At 36.7% G+C, this 16862-nt stretch overlaps 1 protein-coding gene and 1 long non-coding RNA gene across 8 annotated transcripts in view; one reads left to right on the top strand and one right to left on the bottom strand.

The window, feature by feature from the left end:
* Positions 1–4130: 4130 nt before the first annotated feature.
* LOC127851880 (heat shock 70 kDa protein 12A-like) overlaps positions 4131–16862 on the top strand; it is a 112040-nt gene continuing 99308 nt past the window's right edge. For 2 of the 7 annotated variants that reach the window (XM_052385856.1, XM_052385886.1), the window contains exon 1: positions 4131–4316. In XM_052385856.1, coding sequence (XP_052241816.1) covers positions 4309–4316 — 8 coding nt within the window. In that variant the 5' untranslated portion in view covers positions 4131–4308. Of the gene's footprint in view, positions 4317–4386; positions 4686–5144; positions 5500–5745; positions 5965–13876; positions 14037–16084; positions 16248–16585; positions 16739–16862 lie in introns of those variants that run through there. The other 5 variants (XM_052385933.1, XM_052385915.1, XM_052385833.1 and 2 more) reach the window with 4 other exon arrangements.
* The window catches only part of LOC127852176 (uncharacterized), a 173818-nt gene continuing 164968 nt past the window's right edge, over positions 8013–16862 (bottom strand). The window contains exon 2 of the long non-coding RNA XR_008036109.1: positions 8013–11489. This is a non-coding gene — a long non-coding RNA (uncharacterized LOC127852176). The remainder of the gene's footprint in view (positions 11490–16862) is intronic.

The raw sequence follows: 16862 nt of genomic DNA, 5'->3' as shown, positions 1-16862 counted from the left end.
TTCGAAACCATTTTAGTACGACCATATGATGTACAACAATATAATTGTTTTGATTAAGAAAACTATGAGGTGATATTTATTTTTGTTGTATTAGCTAATCAAAGATTTTAATCGAAGAGTAGAGTAACATTGTGTGTTCCTTTCAAACAGCCGTATTATTTGTTAAATTTTTATATTAGACTGAATGGGGTCATTTTGGTTATAACGGAATGGACGGGTGTCTTATCAACAGTTATTTGGCAAAAATATCTAACTCTTGCAATCGTTTTAAAATCATTTCATTGCGACTTAGCGTAAAGATAATTTATATCGGATACATGTATGATACCATTATTGCTGGACTGTATTGTCAAACACCGGGAAGTTAGTAGTTTAAAGCTAGGTTTTGTGTTATGATGTCAACAAGCTCTTTAACGTATCACAGTAATACTTTGCCATTTCTATTTATATCTTCAATACACTTACAAAGAGGCTGACCAAAAGGTGGGTAAAAAGATACTTACACTTACAAATCATTATCTTTGACCTAATTAAAGATATGCGTTGTACACGATAAAAGTATATTAATACAAAACGCGCAAAATGTTTCCTCTTGTATTGGTAAAGGGATTAAATAATTTAATTCATGCAATTTCCTGATATAGATGCATTCAGTCTAAAGCATATTCGGGACGTATTTTTTTATTTGGCTATAGGAAGTCAACATGAACCTTTTAATTATCAGCCTACAATGTATATGTTGTAGTTGTTGTTTTTGTTGAAACTTCTTTGTTATTATTTTAATATATTTAATCGTCATCATCATCCCATAAACCGGTCTAGCCGTTGGGTTTTAATGAAAGGCGAAGACAGAGGTCCAACGCCAGGTGAGTCTGTTGTGGTCTGCTGAGAATAGCTCATTTATGAGGAGGGACATCCTGTCTTTCACATTGTCCAACAAGCTTTTCTTCAGATAATATCGAAGGCGGCCTCCCTGTAGCGTGCCCTAGAGAGTCGTGCCTGCAGACTTGTCTAAACCAAGCTAGCTGGCGTCGTTTGAAGGTGAAACGTCCATGTCTCGCAGCCGTACAGAAGGATGAAGACTACGAGTGACTTGAAGAGCCTTGTGGGCACAGCAATATTTAGACTCAGAAGGTTTAGGGGAAGTATGTGTCAACAACCTGTTCAGGCTTGTAATAACTGCGATCTCTATGACAATTCTTATTCTGACCTCAGGGATACTGGAACCTTGGACAGGGCTGCTTTCATGTATTTTATTCGGGTCACTTCTTCCAGATTCTTGTCGTTCATGGTGATGTCCGCACTGGTATTGTTCGTGATTTCCATCCTGATCTTCGATTTGATCGTGCTACCCTTCATCCGTACGCTCCTCTTCTTTTATAGAGTTAATTGGTGTGGTCTTGTGGTTTGCTGCTGGTGCCGTCCATAAGATCAATGTCATCAGCGAATTCCACGTTGGAGATGGGTCTGCCACCGATATAGATGGACGTGTAGTAGTCCCGGTGGGCGTCCTGAATTAGCTTCTTAAAAGAAAGGTTAAAGGGGACGAGGATAGCAAATTCGTCTTGGACAATTAGGATGTCTTTCCTTGAGAACTTTACTATTATGCGCTCATATTCTTCACAGAACTTTCAATATCCTCGTCGTAATGGTCTGATGTTTGTGCAGATGGACCTTGTAGATGATGATGTGGTGAGGTTTTGCTGAGGTTCGGATGGAAATAAGCCTGCGGGAGACTTGGGTGCAACATATTACGCTGGTGACCACCTCCTTCCTATCGATGAAATCAACGAGGTGAGGATGTTTCCAATCCTCCACTCTGAGCCATGTCTCGTACCTTTTGTATGTTGATGTTTCTTCGAAACCAAGTTACCTAACCATCGCTAGTCCAAATTAGTCCCAGTGGTAGCACTTCAGCTAGTGTGTCCGTTCCTGGATCTTGCCGCTTGCATGGAGTGTCATTACGTTCCATGTTCCAATACTTGTTCCTATGTGTCGCCAACTTGATCGATGGGTTAACTACAGTGTCTTACTTGTCAAATCCACCCTCGAAACGTTCAGTGGAGTGCGCTGTCGTATTTATTGTCGTATTACATTTTGTGTCTGTCTTCCCGGGGGAGCCACTGCCTCAGCTTTGTCTGTAGTTATTTACTTACCGTTTTATATATTTCTTAATAACCCATTTGAGTTTTATAAACAACACAACGGAATAGCAACGTAAGCGTAAGTTAAAAGAAGGAAACCGCTTACCCATCCAAGTTGCATTGAAAATAACAACACAAAACTACTTTTATATTTAGCATGTGAGTTTTGTACGTTGAGAATTCGCAAATTCCGCTATTTTGTTTTCTATCTATACTTCTATTTTTATGTCTACTTTAATGAGATCAAATTGGTGATAAATTTATGCAACGATGTCTTATCAGTTAATGGTAATGAGATAGAATGATCTTTGGCTAATAAACGACGCGACAGACGCAATAGGCAAGTAAATGCAATACACAACCGTGTATAAGACGTTAGGTACTTGTATGTGTGACTGATACCAAACATACATTAAGAACACAAATATAAGTGACCATCCTTTAACATGTTTACACAATCAAAGTCATTTGTTTAATTGATAAGACCATATTAAAACACCGTCAAACATGGCACAAGCATGTGAAAACATTTAAGTGCATTATCGCCATTCACTAAATATGTATGATTTCATGTATAATAATAAAAACTTTCACATCTATTAAATAAATCAATGTTTAGCAGAATATGTATAACGAGCCTTATAACACATGTTATACGGCACACGTTGATTGTAATCAAGAATGATTAATTGAAATAAACAATGTTTTAAAAGTATTTATTGCATAGCTAGCTTTTCTACGTGAAGACATAACTATTGTAAATAAAGAAATAATATGGAATATATTACATACAAATCCAACATAATGTCAAAATAAAAATTGAGCCGCTCCTGCGAAAAGGGGGTTAAATGCATGTGTGTAAAGTGTCGTCCCAGTTTAGCCTGTGCAGTCCACACAGGCTTATCAGGGACGAAACCTTTTCCGCTTGTATGATATGTTTGTTTAAAAAAAGTCTCTTCTTAGCAAATATCCAGTATAGGCAGAAATTTTCGCCCCTTATTAGCCTGTGCAAAATGCACAGGCTAATCTCGGTCGGCACTTCACGCACATGCATTAAACCCATTTTCACATAGCGCGGCATAAATATATACGAGTAAACAGTAATAGGACGGACTTGCTAAAAACAATCAATGTCAAACTTGCATATACGGCACTCAGCATGTCGGTGAATCTTATTTATCATGTATCATGTACATCCTATTTACGGGTAGTACGATACCTATTTAAGTGCAAAACATTTTCTCGACATCTCAACATGTCAATAAGGTTTGTCGCCAAAATGTTCAGATTTTGTTTTATAAAAATACACATTCTTAAATGAGTTACTGTCGTTCGACATACACGATGACAAATGTTCTTGGATTCTAATCTGGAAAATTTCTGTATTTGATTAAAACCTAAATTATTTATGGGCACAATATTATTACATTAATTTGAAATAACCCCATCAATGACTCGGATAATGTTAAATGTTTCGACTATTAACTTTAAAACAAATTACGATTCGACATAGATTCCTTTCGTTGCCAGAACTTTATAACGATTACCCAACGGGTAATGAATATGTTAAATTTAAGTTCCTCGGGTTAGCGCCCCTTTTGAGACATGCTTTATTTGAATAATGAGAATTCTAGATTAGATATTTAATATCAATATTTGTTTAATTCAACAAGTCGTATGTTGATGAAAATTTATTTGTTAATAATTATAGTTTAAATATTATTTTCAAAGCTGTTTAAAATATAGTATTTCGTTGCGTATGTGTAGCAAATGTAAAATGCCCTCAAAATCAGAACGGAAATTAGAATCAAGATTTATATTTGACGATATTGAAACAAAATCCGCTTTAACACACTTCCTTGTTTGGAAAAATAAAATATCGATAACACGGTCGCCCGCACGGCCGTATATTGAACACTAGATTAATGCGTCGTAGGTTTCCTGCGTATAACCTGAACACTGATTATTGTATATACTTGGCCAAACCGAAAGTACGGTTTATTGAAATCGAAAGTAAAATTATACTGCACATCTAAATATATTTAAGACTAAGATAGTGTAAACATTTATTTTTAACTCTAAATCAAAACAAACCAAAAAAAACACTTAATATGTTGTAGGTGTTAGTCTAGTTTTTATCCAGATGGAGTGTACCAAATAGCACATGAGAAGGTAGATTATATGTCCTTTTTTATTTTCTCAGATATTTTCTTAAACTCTTTAGATGCGTCAACATATTTGAATATTCAACTATATATATAATTCATTCAAAATTGTTGCAAATTGATAGAATAGCTAAATAAGTACATTAGGTTAGCTAGATGTATGTTCCTTACGTATACCCTGAAAACTGAATATTGTATATACTATAGGCCAAATCGAAAGTATGGTGTATTTAAATCGAAAGTAAAACTTAAATGTTAAATATTGAAAATCGTATCGCATTGTTTAAATATATATTTTCAAAGTTTACATGTGACTGTGGCAAGCGTTAAAATTTATTCTGAACTCTGAAACAGGTAATATACAACACATGATTAGGTCAGATTTGTAATATTTATAAGAGCAGAGTAATAACACGTGAGAAAGCAGGTCATATTTGCTATGTCCTTTGCGGTCATATTTTTTCAGCTTGTTATGTTTAACAGCAATATTGAATATTCAAGAATTACTTCATTACAAAAATATTGCAAAATAGTAGGAAAGTTTGTTGTTACTTGAAAAGTAGTATAGTGGTAAAATCAAGCTTGTGCATAAGTATTTTGAACCATAGATATAGATCACCTCATTCAAAATACGTAGTACTTAAGTAACCTCGGGCGTAGAAGGACTATCAATCCCGAAACAAAAACTACAACACCAATTATCATGCTTTTGACGTAAGCTACTTAAAATAAACAGTTTAAACCAATATACTTTATAAAAATAAATAACAATATCGAGCATGAAGAATATGCTATGTGAATCAATTTGACAGGTGTTCCTAACATATTCGCACAGATTTTTGTACATAGATATGGCCAGCGCACTTCCAGTATCTGTACAAGCCACCAAAGACAGGCTCCAAGTGGCCGCAATAGACTTCGGCACTACATACTCCGGCTACGCATTCTCGTTTCGCGACGAGTTCCTGAAAAATCCTCTAAAAATCTTCACCAACCAATGGAAGTCTCAGGGAGGCTCGACCAATCTACTGTCCATGAAAACCCCGTCTTGTGTCCTATTCTCCCCCGAAGGAAACTTTCACAGCTTTGGATATAACGCTGAGGAGAAGTATATGAAACTAGCAATGGACGATCAACATACCCGCTGGTTCTACTTCAAGCATTTCAAAATGCTGCTGTATGAAAATAAGGTGCGTATTTCCACGAATTTGGGAACTTAATTGATTAAATTCATAAACACTTATTTTCAAAGAATAATATTATTCAGAGACATAGAAAAAGCAATTTTTACATCGGATGTAGAGTTAATATTAACATTATATTCTTTAAGCGTTGTCTACATAAATCCAAGCTATGCCCGGTAGAAGGTACACGTTAATGTGGAAGACAAACACAAATGTCCTTAAACATTTCAACATTTCTACTCCACCGTTTAGAACCTCACACGCACGACCAAGCTCACGGACGACAAGGGTCTCAAGATGCCTGCACACAAGGTGTTCTCTGCCTGCATCCGCTACCTGAAGGACCATCTGCTGGAAATGCACGCTACAACGGGAGAGGGTCTGAAGTTAGGTGAGATGCACTGGGTGCTCACTGTGCCCGCGATATGGGACGACTCCGCCAAGCAGTTTATGAGAGAGGCCGCTGTCGAGGTACGAATGCCAAAGAACTTATGGTCTCATACTCGTATTCTAAAGAACTTTGATATGTAAATTTAAAATGCAGTACTTATAGTTATATAATAGTATAATTATAGTTAGTTCTACCGTAAAACTTCCGCACAATAACACCTGAATAATAATGTTATCCTGTTGAAATATTGTTCTTTATTGAATTGGCGATTGCTTGAAAAACTACCACACCTCCCTGAACGCTCTGAACATAAAAAGGTACGTGCGTGATTTCCGGAATATTACAATAATTTGCATTGACCTTTCAAATGCGGTGGCCGAGGTTATTTTCATTTTTTTTATTGTGTTGTATATGCAACCGGGAACTTGGCTAATGTGTTATGTAACATAGGAAACAGTAAAACTCCCGATATGTTATCAGGAGAGACATTCCTGTTCTAATTCACTACTTTTTTATCAAAGCTCCAACTATAAACATTACATGATAATCAAAGCGCCGTAGGCGCTGAAGGCCTAGGGCTAGATTTAGGGTGCTTGGAAAGAAGTGTAGTGACTAAACTGAAGTAAATGTAAACGGATCCACGCTATTTTGCTGCCAGATACAGTGTACATGTATGCTGATGGTATGAAGTTGAAGGTTAATATGTTACTCGTGCTTAATATGTCTATCTAGTTTTAAACACTTCGACCTTTAAGCTAAGGTCATTCAATGGTCAAGGTCATCATAAAATAGGTCAATGGGAAGGTCTTGTCAAAAGGGGAGTTATGGACAAAAATAAAGTAAATCCAATCATGAACCACAAAGTTATGGTGAATGTTAAGTTATTGGGTGCTTTGACTTTTGAGTTCAAGGGCCAAGGTCATCAAGAAATATGTCCGTGGGAAGGTGTTGATCAAAGAAGAGTTGTGTACAAATATCAAGTGAAAAAAATATTCTGTAGTATGGAAGTTATGGCAAAAGTATAATTTTTCGGACAGACAGTTCAGAAACCATATGCCTGCCTTCGGGGCATAAAGACAATGTATGTATGAAAAAGTTTAAATTAAATATTAGATTTATGGTTGTATTTTACAGTCAAACATTTTCAAGAGATGAAGAGGAAGATTCATAAGTAAGGCTAGGTTTCTTTAACTGAAGTGTTAATCGGATGTCAAGCTTTTCATTTATACTCTGGACAAGCAGTATCAAGTGTTGACAAGAGCACTGCCATCGGGTGCAGGACGCTGGAATACAAGTGCTTGACACAGACTAAGTTTCAAATCCAAAAAGAGGAATAGTTTCCTCATGTCAATAGAAGTAGGTCATCACATAATCATTCTACTAGAGTGTTGAATTTCAAGTTGAAAGCTTTTAATGATTGAGAAATTGGAGTCGGAAAAGGGGAATAACTCTTACAAAATGGTGAATAGTTGTCTTCTGTTGTCAGTAGATGAAGGTGTTGATATTCTACAAGTGCATAGACTTCGAAGTTGAAAGCTTCGATAGTGTTTGAGAAATTGTAAGTCGGTAATAACTAGTCAAATATGAAGGATAAAGTTATGTGCTTTTGTCAGAAGTTGCATGTCATCATATTATATAAGTATGCAGACTGTCAAGTTGAAAGGTTGGACAATGTTTGAGAAAATTAAGTTTTTTGTTGAGAATTTGACAATATTTCTATGTACTAAGTCAAAACAAGGGCAGATAATTCCATAAATATAGGTCACATGGTAACCAGCCTTGTCAGTATGGACTTAACAGGCGAAATTGAGCAAGTATTGTAAAGTTGAAGAGGATATCTTTGATAGTCTTTGCGGAAATTGACATTTACAGACAACTAAACAAACGCGAACACCGACTACCTGGCTATGACAATAGCTCTTGTTATGTTCTAAAAGTCGAGCTAAAAAGGGAGATATTAATTAAGTTATGTGTGACTGGTAGACTATTTTCAGTCAATATAATGACAATGATAGCATTTTGAAAGGAAAGTGCTAATGATAATGAAATGTTTGAAAATGGTTTTGAGATCAATCTGAAGGCAGGGCAAAGTTACCAATACCATCGTAATAAATGAACAAGTACTTAGTGCTGAGATCAATTTAATGAACACAATGTATCAACAACCTGTAGAACATTGAATGTAATTGTATTTAACATCAAAGCTTAATATAACTTGACATAATGAACTTTTAACTAATAATCTAGCTCTACAAAATGATTTTAAAATGTTTAGAACAAGAATGGTATCATGCAATTCTCGTCCTTTTGTGTGAGTATTAACATATGTACTAAATAACAAAGACAAATGCACTAAAAGTTTCAAATGGTTAGACAAAAAAAAGTAATATATGTCTTTTTTATACAGGAAAGTCACCTAAAACATACCTTAGCAAAAACATTGAAAAGTGGTTGGGACGGAGATATTTATCTTAGCGGACAACATACAAATAAACAAGGCATCGCTTGTCTGAGTAAAAGTCATACAGGAATAACAGTGGATTACTTGAACGAAATAATGATTGGCAGACAAGCAAGTATAGATATAAAAATACACGAAACACAATAAACATTAATGCACGTTTACGGTCCGAACATAGATGAATCCAAATGTTATAATAAATAACCTAGATAAGAACATTATAGTCGGAGAGGATTTCAATAATGTTCTTAACCCATTTTTAGAGATAAAAGAAATGGAAATCTTTATGCTCACTCCAAAAAAAGGAACATTTTGAATAACATAATTGAAAACTACAATTTGATAGACATATGGCATACAGTTAATCATAATGAAAGAAAATTCACCTAGCACTCAAACACAAAACCAGCAATATTTTGGAGATACGATTTTTTTAAATATGCGAGTCTATTTGCAACATTATCGACACATGCAACATAAAACCAGGATTTATGACTGATCACTCGATAGTTGAACTTTAACTGCATGAAATACAACTTGAAAGAGGCCAAAGGTACTTAAAAAGTAAATAATAGCTCCTGAAAAGATACACAATATCAAACACAAATATAACAGGTTATAACCAATACAGTTTAAGATAACAAAGATGCAAATCCAAACACCTTATGGGAAATAATTAAAGGCAAGATACTTAAGGCGCTCACCTGAGAGCAAAAGGAACTAGACTATTCTGGACAAATGCAAGCTGATTCATGAAGATTAGACCAAAAAAATTGACTTTCAACATGTTTTTTTTTATATATTTGACCTAGTGACCTAGTTTTTAAGCTAATATGACCCAGTTTCAATCTTCGCTAACATTTCATTGGGACAAAATAATGTTTTGACCAAGTTTCATGTAGATTGGCCAATAAATAAGGCTAATATAGCGTCAACAAGTTTTCACTTAAGCCATATAAGGACAAGTGCCCCCCCCCCCCGGCGGCAATATTTTTCAACGAATCATGACCATTTTCAAACTCAGCTGAGCTATTGTTAGAACAAATGTTCTGATCAAGTTTCATAAAGATTGGATAATTAGTGTGACTTCTAGTGTTAACATTACTAAATAGCCTTTTAAGAAAAAATTCCACGCCCCATTGCGGCCATGTTTTTAAACGGACCTCAACCATTTTCGATCTGAGCCCAGATATCATTAGTACAAATATTCTGACCAAGTTTCATAGGCATTGGACCACAAATGTGACTTCTAGCGTTATAACAAGGTTTTACTATAGCCATGTAAGGAAAACTGGCCCGCCCCCTGGCAGCCATGTTTTTCAACAGACCAGAACCATTTTCAAACTCATCCGAGATATGGTATGAAGAAATGTTCTGACTAAGTTTCATGAATATTGGACAATAAATGTGACTTCTAGAGTGTAAAAAAGGTTTTACTATACACTAAAGCTATATAAGGAAAACTGCCACGACCACTGGCGGCCATTTTTTTCATTCAACTGGAACCATTTTCGAACTCGTTTAAGATTTTATTGGGAAACATGTTCTGACGGACTAAAAATGTGACTTCTAGAGTGTTAACAAGGTTTTACTGTAGCCATTTAAGGAAAAACTGCCACGCCACCTGGCAGCCATGTTTATCAACCAACCGGAACCATATTCGAACTCGTCCAAGATATCATTAGAACAAATGTTCTGACTAAGTTTCATGAAGATTGGACAATAAATTTGACTTCTACAGTGTGAAATAGTTTTACTATAGCCATAATAGGAAAACTGCCCCGCCCCCTGGCGGCCATGTTTTTCTTCCAACCGGAACCATTTTTGAACTTGTCAAAGATTTTATTGGGACACATGTTCCGACCAAGTTTCATGATGATTGGACAAAAAATGTAACTTCTAGAGTCTTAACAAGGTTTTACAATAGCCATATTAGGAAAACTGTCACGCCCCCTGGCACCCAGGTTTTTCAACAACAAGAAGCATTTTCGAACTCGTCCAATATATTAATGGGACACATGTTCTGACCAAGTTTCATGAAGATTGGAAATAAATGTGACCTCTAAAGTGTTAACAAGGTAAATGTTGACGCTGCACAACAGACGATGCACAAAAGGCGATCACAAAAGCTCACCATGAGCACGTTGTTCTCAGGTAAGCTAAAAAAAAGAAACACACAAACTTGAAAATGAAGCCATAAAAGTCATTGAAGCACTTGAAAAACAGATGCATAAAAGAAACACAAATTATACCACCTCCATTGAAGAAGGAAATTCTTACAAAAAAAATTATAATAGAAGGAATTTATCACACACACACCTCAATGGCATAATACTTCGAGCCAGGCACATCATGTTGAACACAATGAAAACAATACAAAATACTGTACAAACATTTTAAAACGTAGAAGCAAACACAAAACTATACACAGACTAGTAGTTAATGGCAAAGACATAACAAATAAAAGTCAAATAATAGAAGCCTATTTTTCGAAACACTATAAACGAAAGAATGTCGAAAATAACAACCTCTGTAAAATAACACATCATGCTTTAAAGGACGAGTTTAACAAGTATGTGAAGGATTACAAACTAAATATGAATATTGTGCAAATAATAGAACAAGCCTATTTTTTGAAACACTATAAACGAAAGAATGTCGAAAATAACACCCTCTGTAAAAAAACACATCATGCTTTAAATGAAGAGGAAAAAGAAGTATGTGACGGATTACTAACTGAATATGAATGTGGACTAGCTCTTAAAGAAATGCAAAATAACAAAAGTTCGGGATCTGATAGCATTACTAACAAGTGTTATAAAATATTTTGGAACGATATTCAAACACATTTAACTAATTCACTAAATTAATCATTAATTTAACAATGGTGGTCTTACCACGCGGAAAGCAAAGAGTAAATGATAATGAAATGTTTAAAAAATGGTATCAAGATCAATTTAAATGAAGACAGGGCATAGTACCATTGTAACAAGGGCTGTTTGTAAAACATGCATGCCCCCCAAATGGGCTCTCCGTTGTAGTGACAGCCATTGTGTGAATATGTTTTTTGTCACTGTGACCTTGACCTTTGACCTAGTGACCTGAAAATCAATAGGGGTCATCTGCCAGTCATGATCAATGTACCTATGAAGTTTCATGATCATAGCCATAAGCGTTCTTGAGTTATCATCCGGAAACCATTTTACTATTTCAGGTCACCGTAACCTTGACCTTTGACCTAGTGACCTGAAAATCAATAGGGGTCATCTGCGAGTCATGATCTATCTACCTATCAAGTTTCATGATCCTAGGAATAAGCGTTCTTCAGTTATCATCCGGAAACCATTTTACTATTTCGGGTCAACATGAACTTGACCTTTGACCTATTGACCTAAAAATCGATAGGGGTCATCTGCGAGTCATGATCAATGTACCTATGAAGTTTCATGATCCTAGGCATAAGCGTTCTTGAGTTATCATCCGGAAACCATTTTACTATTTCGGGTCACCATGACCTTGACCTTTGACCTAGTGACCTCAAAATCAATAGGAGTCTTCTGCAAGTCATGATCAATGTACCTATGAAGTTTCATGATCGTAGCCATTAGCGTTCTTGAGTTATCATCCAGAAACCATTTTACTATTTCAGGTCACCGTGACCTTGACCTTTGATATAGTGACCTGAAAATCAATAGGGGTCAACTGCGAGTCATGATCAATCTACCTATCAAGTTTCATGATCTTAGGCAAAAGCGTTCTTGAGTTATCATCCGGAAACCATTTTACTATTATGGGTCACCGTGACCTTGACCTTTGACCTAGTGACCTGAAAATCAATAGGGGTCATCTGTGAGTCATGATCAATGTATCTATCAAGTTTCATGATCCTAGACATAAGCGTTCTTGAGTTATCATCCGGAAACCATTTTCCTATTTTGAGTCACCGTGACCTTGACCTTTGACCTAGTGACCTGAAAATCAATAGGGGTCATCTGCCAGCCATTATCAATCTACATGTACCTACAAAGTTTCATGATCCTAGGCATAAGCGTTCTTGAGTTATCATCCGGAAACCATTTTACTATTTCGGGTCACTGTGACCTTGACCTTTGACCTAGTGACCTGAAAATCAATAGGGGTCATCTGCGAGTCATGATCAATCTACCTGTTAAGTTTCATGATCCTAGGCCTAAGCGTTCTTGAGTTATCATCCGGAAACCATTTTACTATTTCGGGTCAGTGACATGACCTTTGACCTAGTGACCTGAAAATCAATAGGGGTCATCTGCGAGTCATGATCAATCTACCTATGAAGTTTCATGATCCTAACCTAAGCGTTCTTGAGTTATCATCCGGAAACCATTTTACTATTTTGGGTCACCGTGACCTTGACCTTTGACCTAGTGACCCTCAAAATCAATAGGGGTCATCTGCGAGTCATGATCAATGTACCTATGAAGTTTCATGATCCTAGGCCCAAGCGTTCTTGAGTTATCATCCGGAAACCACCTGGTGGACGGACCGACCGACAGACCGACCAACAGACCGACATGAGCAAAGCAATATACCCCCTCTTCTTCGAAGGGGGGCATAATAAATGAACAAGTACGTAGATCAATTTAATGAACAGAATGTATCAACAACCTGTAGGACATGGAAGGTTATTGTTTTTAACGTCAAAGCGTAATATAATTTTGCATAATTTAGTATCAACAAATAATCTAGCTCTACAAAATGATTTTAAAATTTTAGAAACAAGAAAAGTGGCATGTATTTCTCCTCCTTTTGTATGAATATGAACATATGTACTCTTAATGTAAAAGGGCTAAATAACAAAGACAAACACACTTAAATATTCAAATGGTTAGACGAAAAAAGTCTTTTACAGGAAAATCACATTGTTATGTCCAGCAAAATCAACGGTTATGAGTACTATGGCCTAGGGGCTTCGCCCCAGGCCAAAAACTGGGATCACTGAGTTGGAACCGTCATAAAAAGCTTTGGTGATTTGAACCAGTTAATCCCATAATTAATTATAAACCAAAAGCGTATAGAAAGATTTAAATCTATTTTACATACTCAGATAGACAATTAAACTTTAAACGATTAGGGGATAAGATATAAATATACATAAACATGATGCATTTATACAAGATATTAAACTACCCAGTAAGAGGTGTATCTACAAAATATTGGTAAATAAATTAGGTGTAAGGACGATTAAAACTATGTCCATCAACATAGCAAAATATAGCTATACTTTTAGCATCTTAAGATTGATTAATGAAAATATTGACGATATGAAAGGATATACGTTCTGCTGCGTCAACACACAACAAATCAAACTATTGTAGTATTTCATACAGGTAAACGTTACACGCCAGAAACTCTAGAAAGGGAGAAATTCTTATTTTTATCCACTACTTTAATAACAGGACACCAATAATAAAGTGGGATCTTTGCATTGGAACCGTCAATGCAGAGTATTGCGGGCTTAAACCGGTTTGAAAGCATACCTGCTTTTCTTGCAGGCGGGAATTGAGTCAGAGTATCTCTCGCTAGCTCTAGAGCCGGAAGCGGCCGCCCTGTATTGCCGATATCTGCCCATGGAGAAGGTGGTCAGCTCGGCCGGAAAGGCGTCCATTGAATCATTTGCGCCCGGGAAACGTTACCTCGTGCTGGACGCCGGAGGTCTGCAGTGTTGTTCTTTATCCCTTTTGTTGTACACACAAGTTCGTGTGTAAGGTTGTTCATTGATATTTCAGATGACAGAGTTAACCAGAGATTTGCAACGTTTGTAGGATAGTTGTAGGATAGATCGAAACCAATAATTAAGGGAGCCGTTGTAATATACGATCAAGAAGTCTCTCTGCAGTGTTTTGTTAAGAAAGGCGCAATACTACTATTTTGTTCAGGTGGTGCAATACTCTGAATTGTTTTCTTCAGGTGGCGCAATATTGAGAACATTTTTTTTTATTGGGCAAAATACACTGACTTGTTTTCTTTAGGTAGCGAAATGCTCTGCGCTTTTTGGTTCAGGGGTGCAACACTCTGCACTGTTTTGTTCAGGTGACGAAATAATCTGCACCGTTTTGTTACAGGGGTGCAATACTCTGAATTGTTTTATTCAAGTGGCGCAAAAATCTTCACCGTTTTGTTAAGGGGGCGCAATACTCTGAATCGTTTTTTTTTTCAAGTGAAGCAATAATCTGCCTCGATGTGTTAAAGGGGCGCAATACTCTTTAATTGTTTTCTTCAGGTGGGGCAATACTGTGAACATTTTTTTTATTGTGCAAAATACACTGACCTGTTTTCTTTTGGTGGCTTAATACTCTGCACTGTTTAGTTCAGGTGACGCAATAATCTGCACCGTTTTGTTAAGGGGGTGCAATACTCTGAATTGTTTTTATAAGTGGCGCAATAATATGCACCGTTTTGTTAAGGGGGCGCAATACTCTGAATTGTTTTTTTAAAGTGGCGCAATAATATGCACTGTTTTGTTAAGGGGGCGCAATACTCTGAATTGTTTTTTAAGTGGCGCAATAATATGCACCGTTTTGTTAAAGGGGCGCAATACTCTGATTTGTTTTCTTAAGGTGGCGAAATGCTGCGAAAAGTTTTGTTAGGGGGCGAAAAAACACTGATTTGTTTTCTTCACGTGTCGCTATACTATGCACTGTTTGGTTCAAGGGCGCAATACTCTACACGTTTTGTTAACGGGGTGCAATACTCTGAAATGTTTTCTTAAGGTGGCGCAATAATCTATACCGTTTTTTAAGGGGGGGCGCAATACTCTGAGTTGTTTTCCTAAAGTGGCGCAATAATATGCACCGTTTTGTTAAGGGGGCGCAATACTCTGAATTGTTTTCTTCAAGTGATGCAATAATCTGCACCGTTTTGTTAAGGTGGCGCAATATTCTGAATTGTTTTCTTAAGGTGGCGCAATACTGTTAGCAGTTTGGTTAAGGGGATAAATACACTAAATTGTTTTCTTTAGATGCTGCAATACTCTGCAGTTTGGTTTAAGAGCGCAATACTCTGCACTTTTTTGTCAAGGGAGCGCACTATTTTGCACTGTTTTGTTAAGGTGGCACAATACTCTGATCTGTTATGTTCAGGCGGCGCAATATTCTGCACTGTTTTGCTAAGGGGGCTTAATACTCTGACGTGTTCACTTAAGGTGGCGCAATAGGGGAGCGCAATTCTTTTCACTGTTATGTTCAGGTGGCACAATACTCTGCATTGTAATATAAAGGTGACGCAATAATCTGCACTGTTTTGTTCAGATGGCGCAATATTTTGCATTGTTTTGCTATGCGGGCGTTATATTCTGCACTGTTTTGTTCAAGCGGCGCAATGCTGTGAATAGTTTTCTTACGGCGGTGCTTTACTCTGAATGTGTTTAGGTGGCGCAATACTCTGCACTGTTTTGTTAAGGTGGCACAACACTCTGCACTGTTTTGTTAAGGTGGCGCAATATTTTACACATAGTATGATGGAATATGCATACGACGATTGTTCTGTCCGTACGATGTCAGCTGAGTATTAAATAATTGCTTATTGAAACTTAACACATTTGTGGGAACATTGAAGAGAACTTCATAAAACAGAGTGCCCTTCCATGCCACTTAGTTGTGTTTTTCATAAACACTGTAGCTCGTAAACACCCTTTATTTGGAATAGCTTCAAATAACACATACAAAATGAAATGCATTTTCTTAATTTGTAATACAATCCAGGTGGCACTATCGACATCACCGTGCACGAGACGCTGCCAGACGGCACGGTGAAGGAAGTGTACAAGGCAAACGGAGGCCCTTGGGGTGGCACCACCGTCGACAAGGCCTTCGTCAGCTTCCTGGAAGAGGTCACCGGACCGGAAGTGATGCAAATATTCAAAACGTACGTACCTTACTGTAGTTATTAAATCGGATTTACATCGCTCATCTAAACATTACACATTGAGATGGCTGGCGATTCACATTTAAATAAATCAAAATATGGTTCGACACTATTTTAGTTATCTGAATCAGTTACAGCGGGACAATGTACTGTCGAGCTGTTTTTGTCTCGAAACAATCGAACTTTTTATCACCATGTATACAGAATATTTCAAAGTAAATTGACATAAAATCTACAATTTCTAATATCAACTGAACTCTTCTTCGTGCAAGTATAATTAAGAGGACTGTATGTTTGAATATTACAGTCTCGGTAATCATTTCAATTTTATCAAACAGGACATACAAGGGAGACTTCTTAGATTTAATGCGAGAGTTCGAGGTGAAGAAGAAGACCATGTCGCCGAATGAAGATGCGGAAGCGAAGACGGTGTTTCGCATGCCGATCGCTATTCACGAGACGTACCGAACTGTGCACGGAACAGACTTTCGGTAGGCTGAAATGATGGTTAACATACAATATGGGCAAATATATATTTACTTCAAAATGGTCTTGGATTTTTGCTTAAAAATACCATATATAATTAGACCGTTATATGACAAGCCAAATGAAAGT

The sequence above is a fragment of the Dreissena polymorpha genome, chromosome 1, assembly GCF_020536995.1.
Source record: "Dreissena polymorpha isolate Duluth1 chromosome 1, UMN_Dpol_1.0, whole genome shotgun sequence".
Lineage (NCBI taxonomy): Eukaryota > Metazoa > Mollusca > Bivalvia > Myida > Dreissenidae > Dreissena > Dreissena polymorpha.
This window is presented reverse-complemented; position numbering and strand designations above follow the sequence as displayed.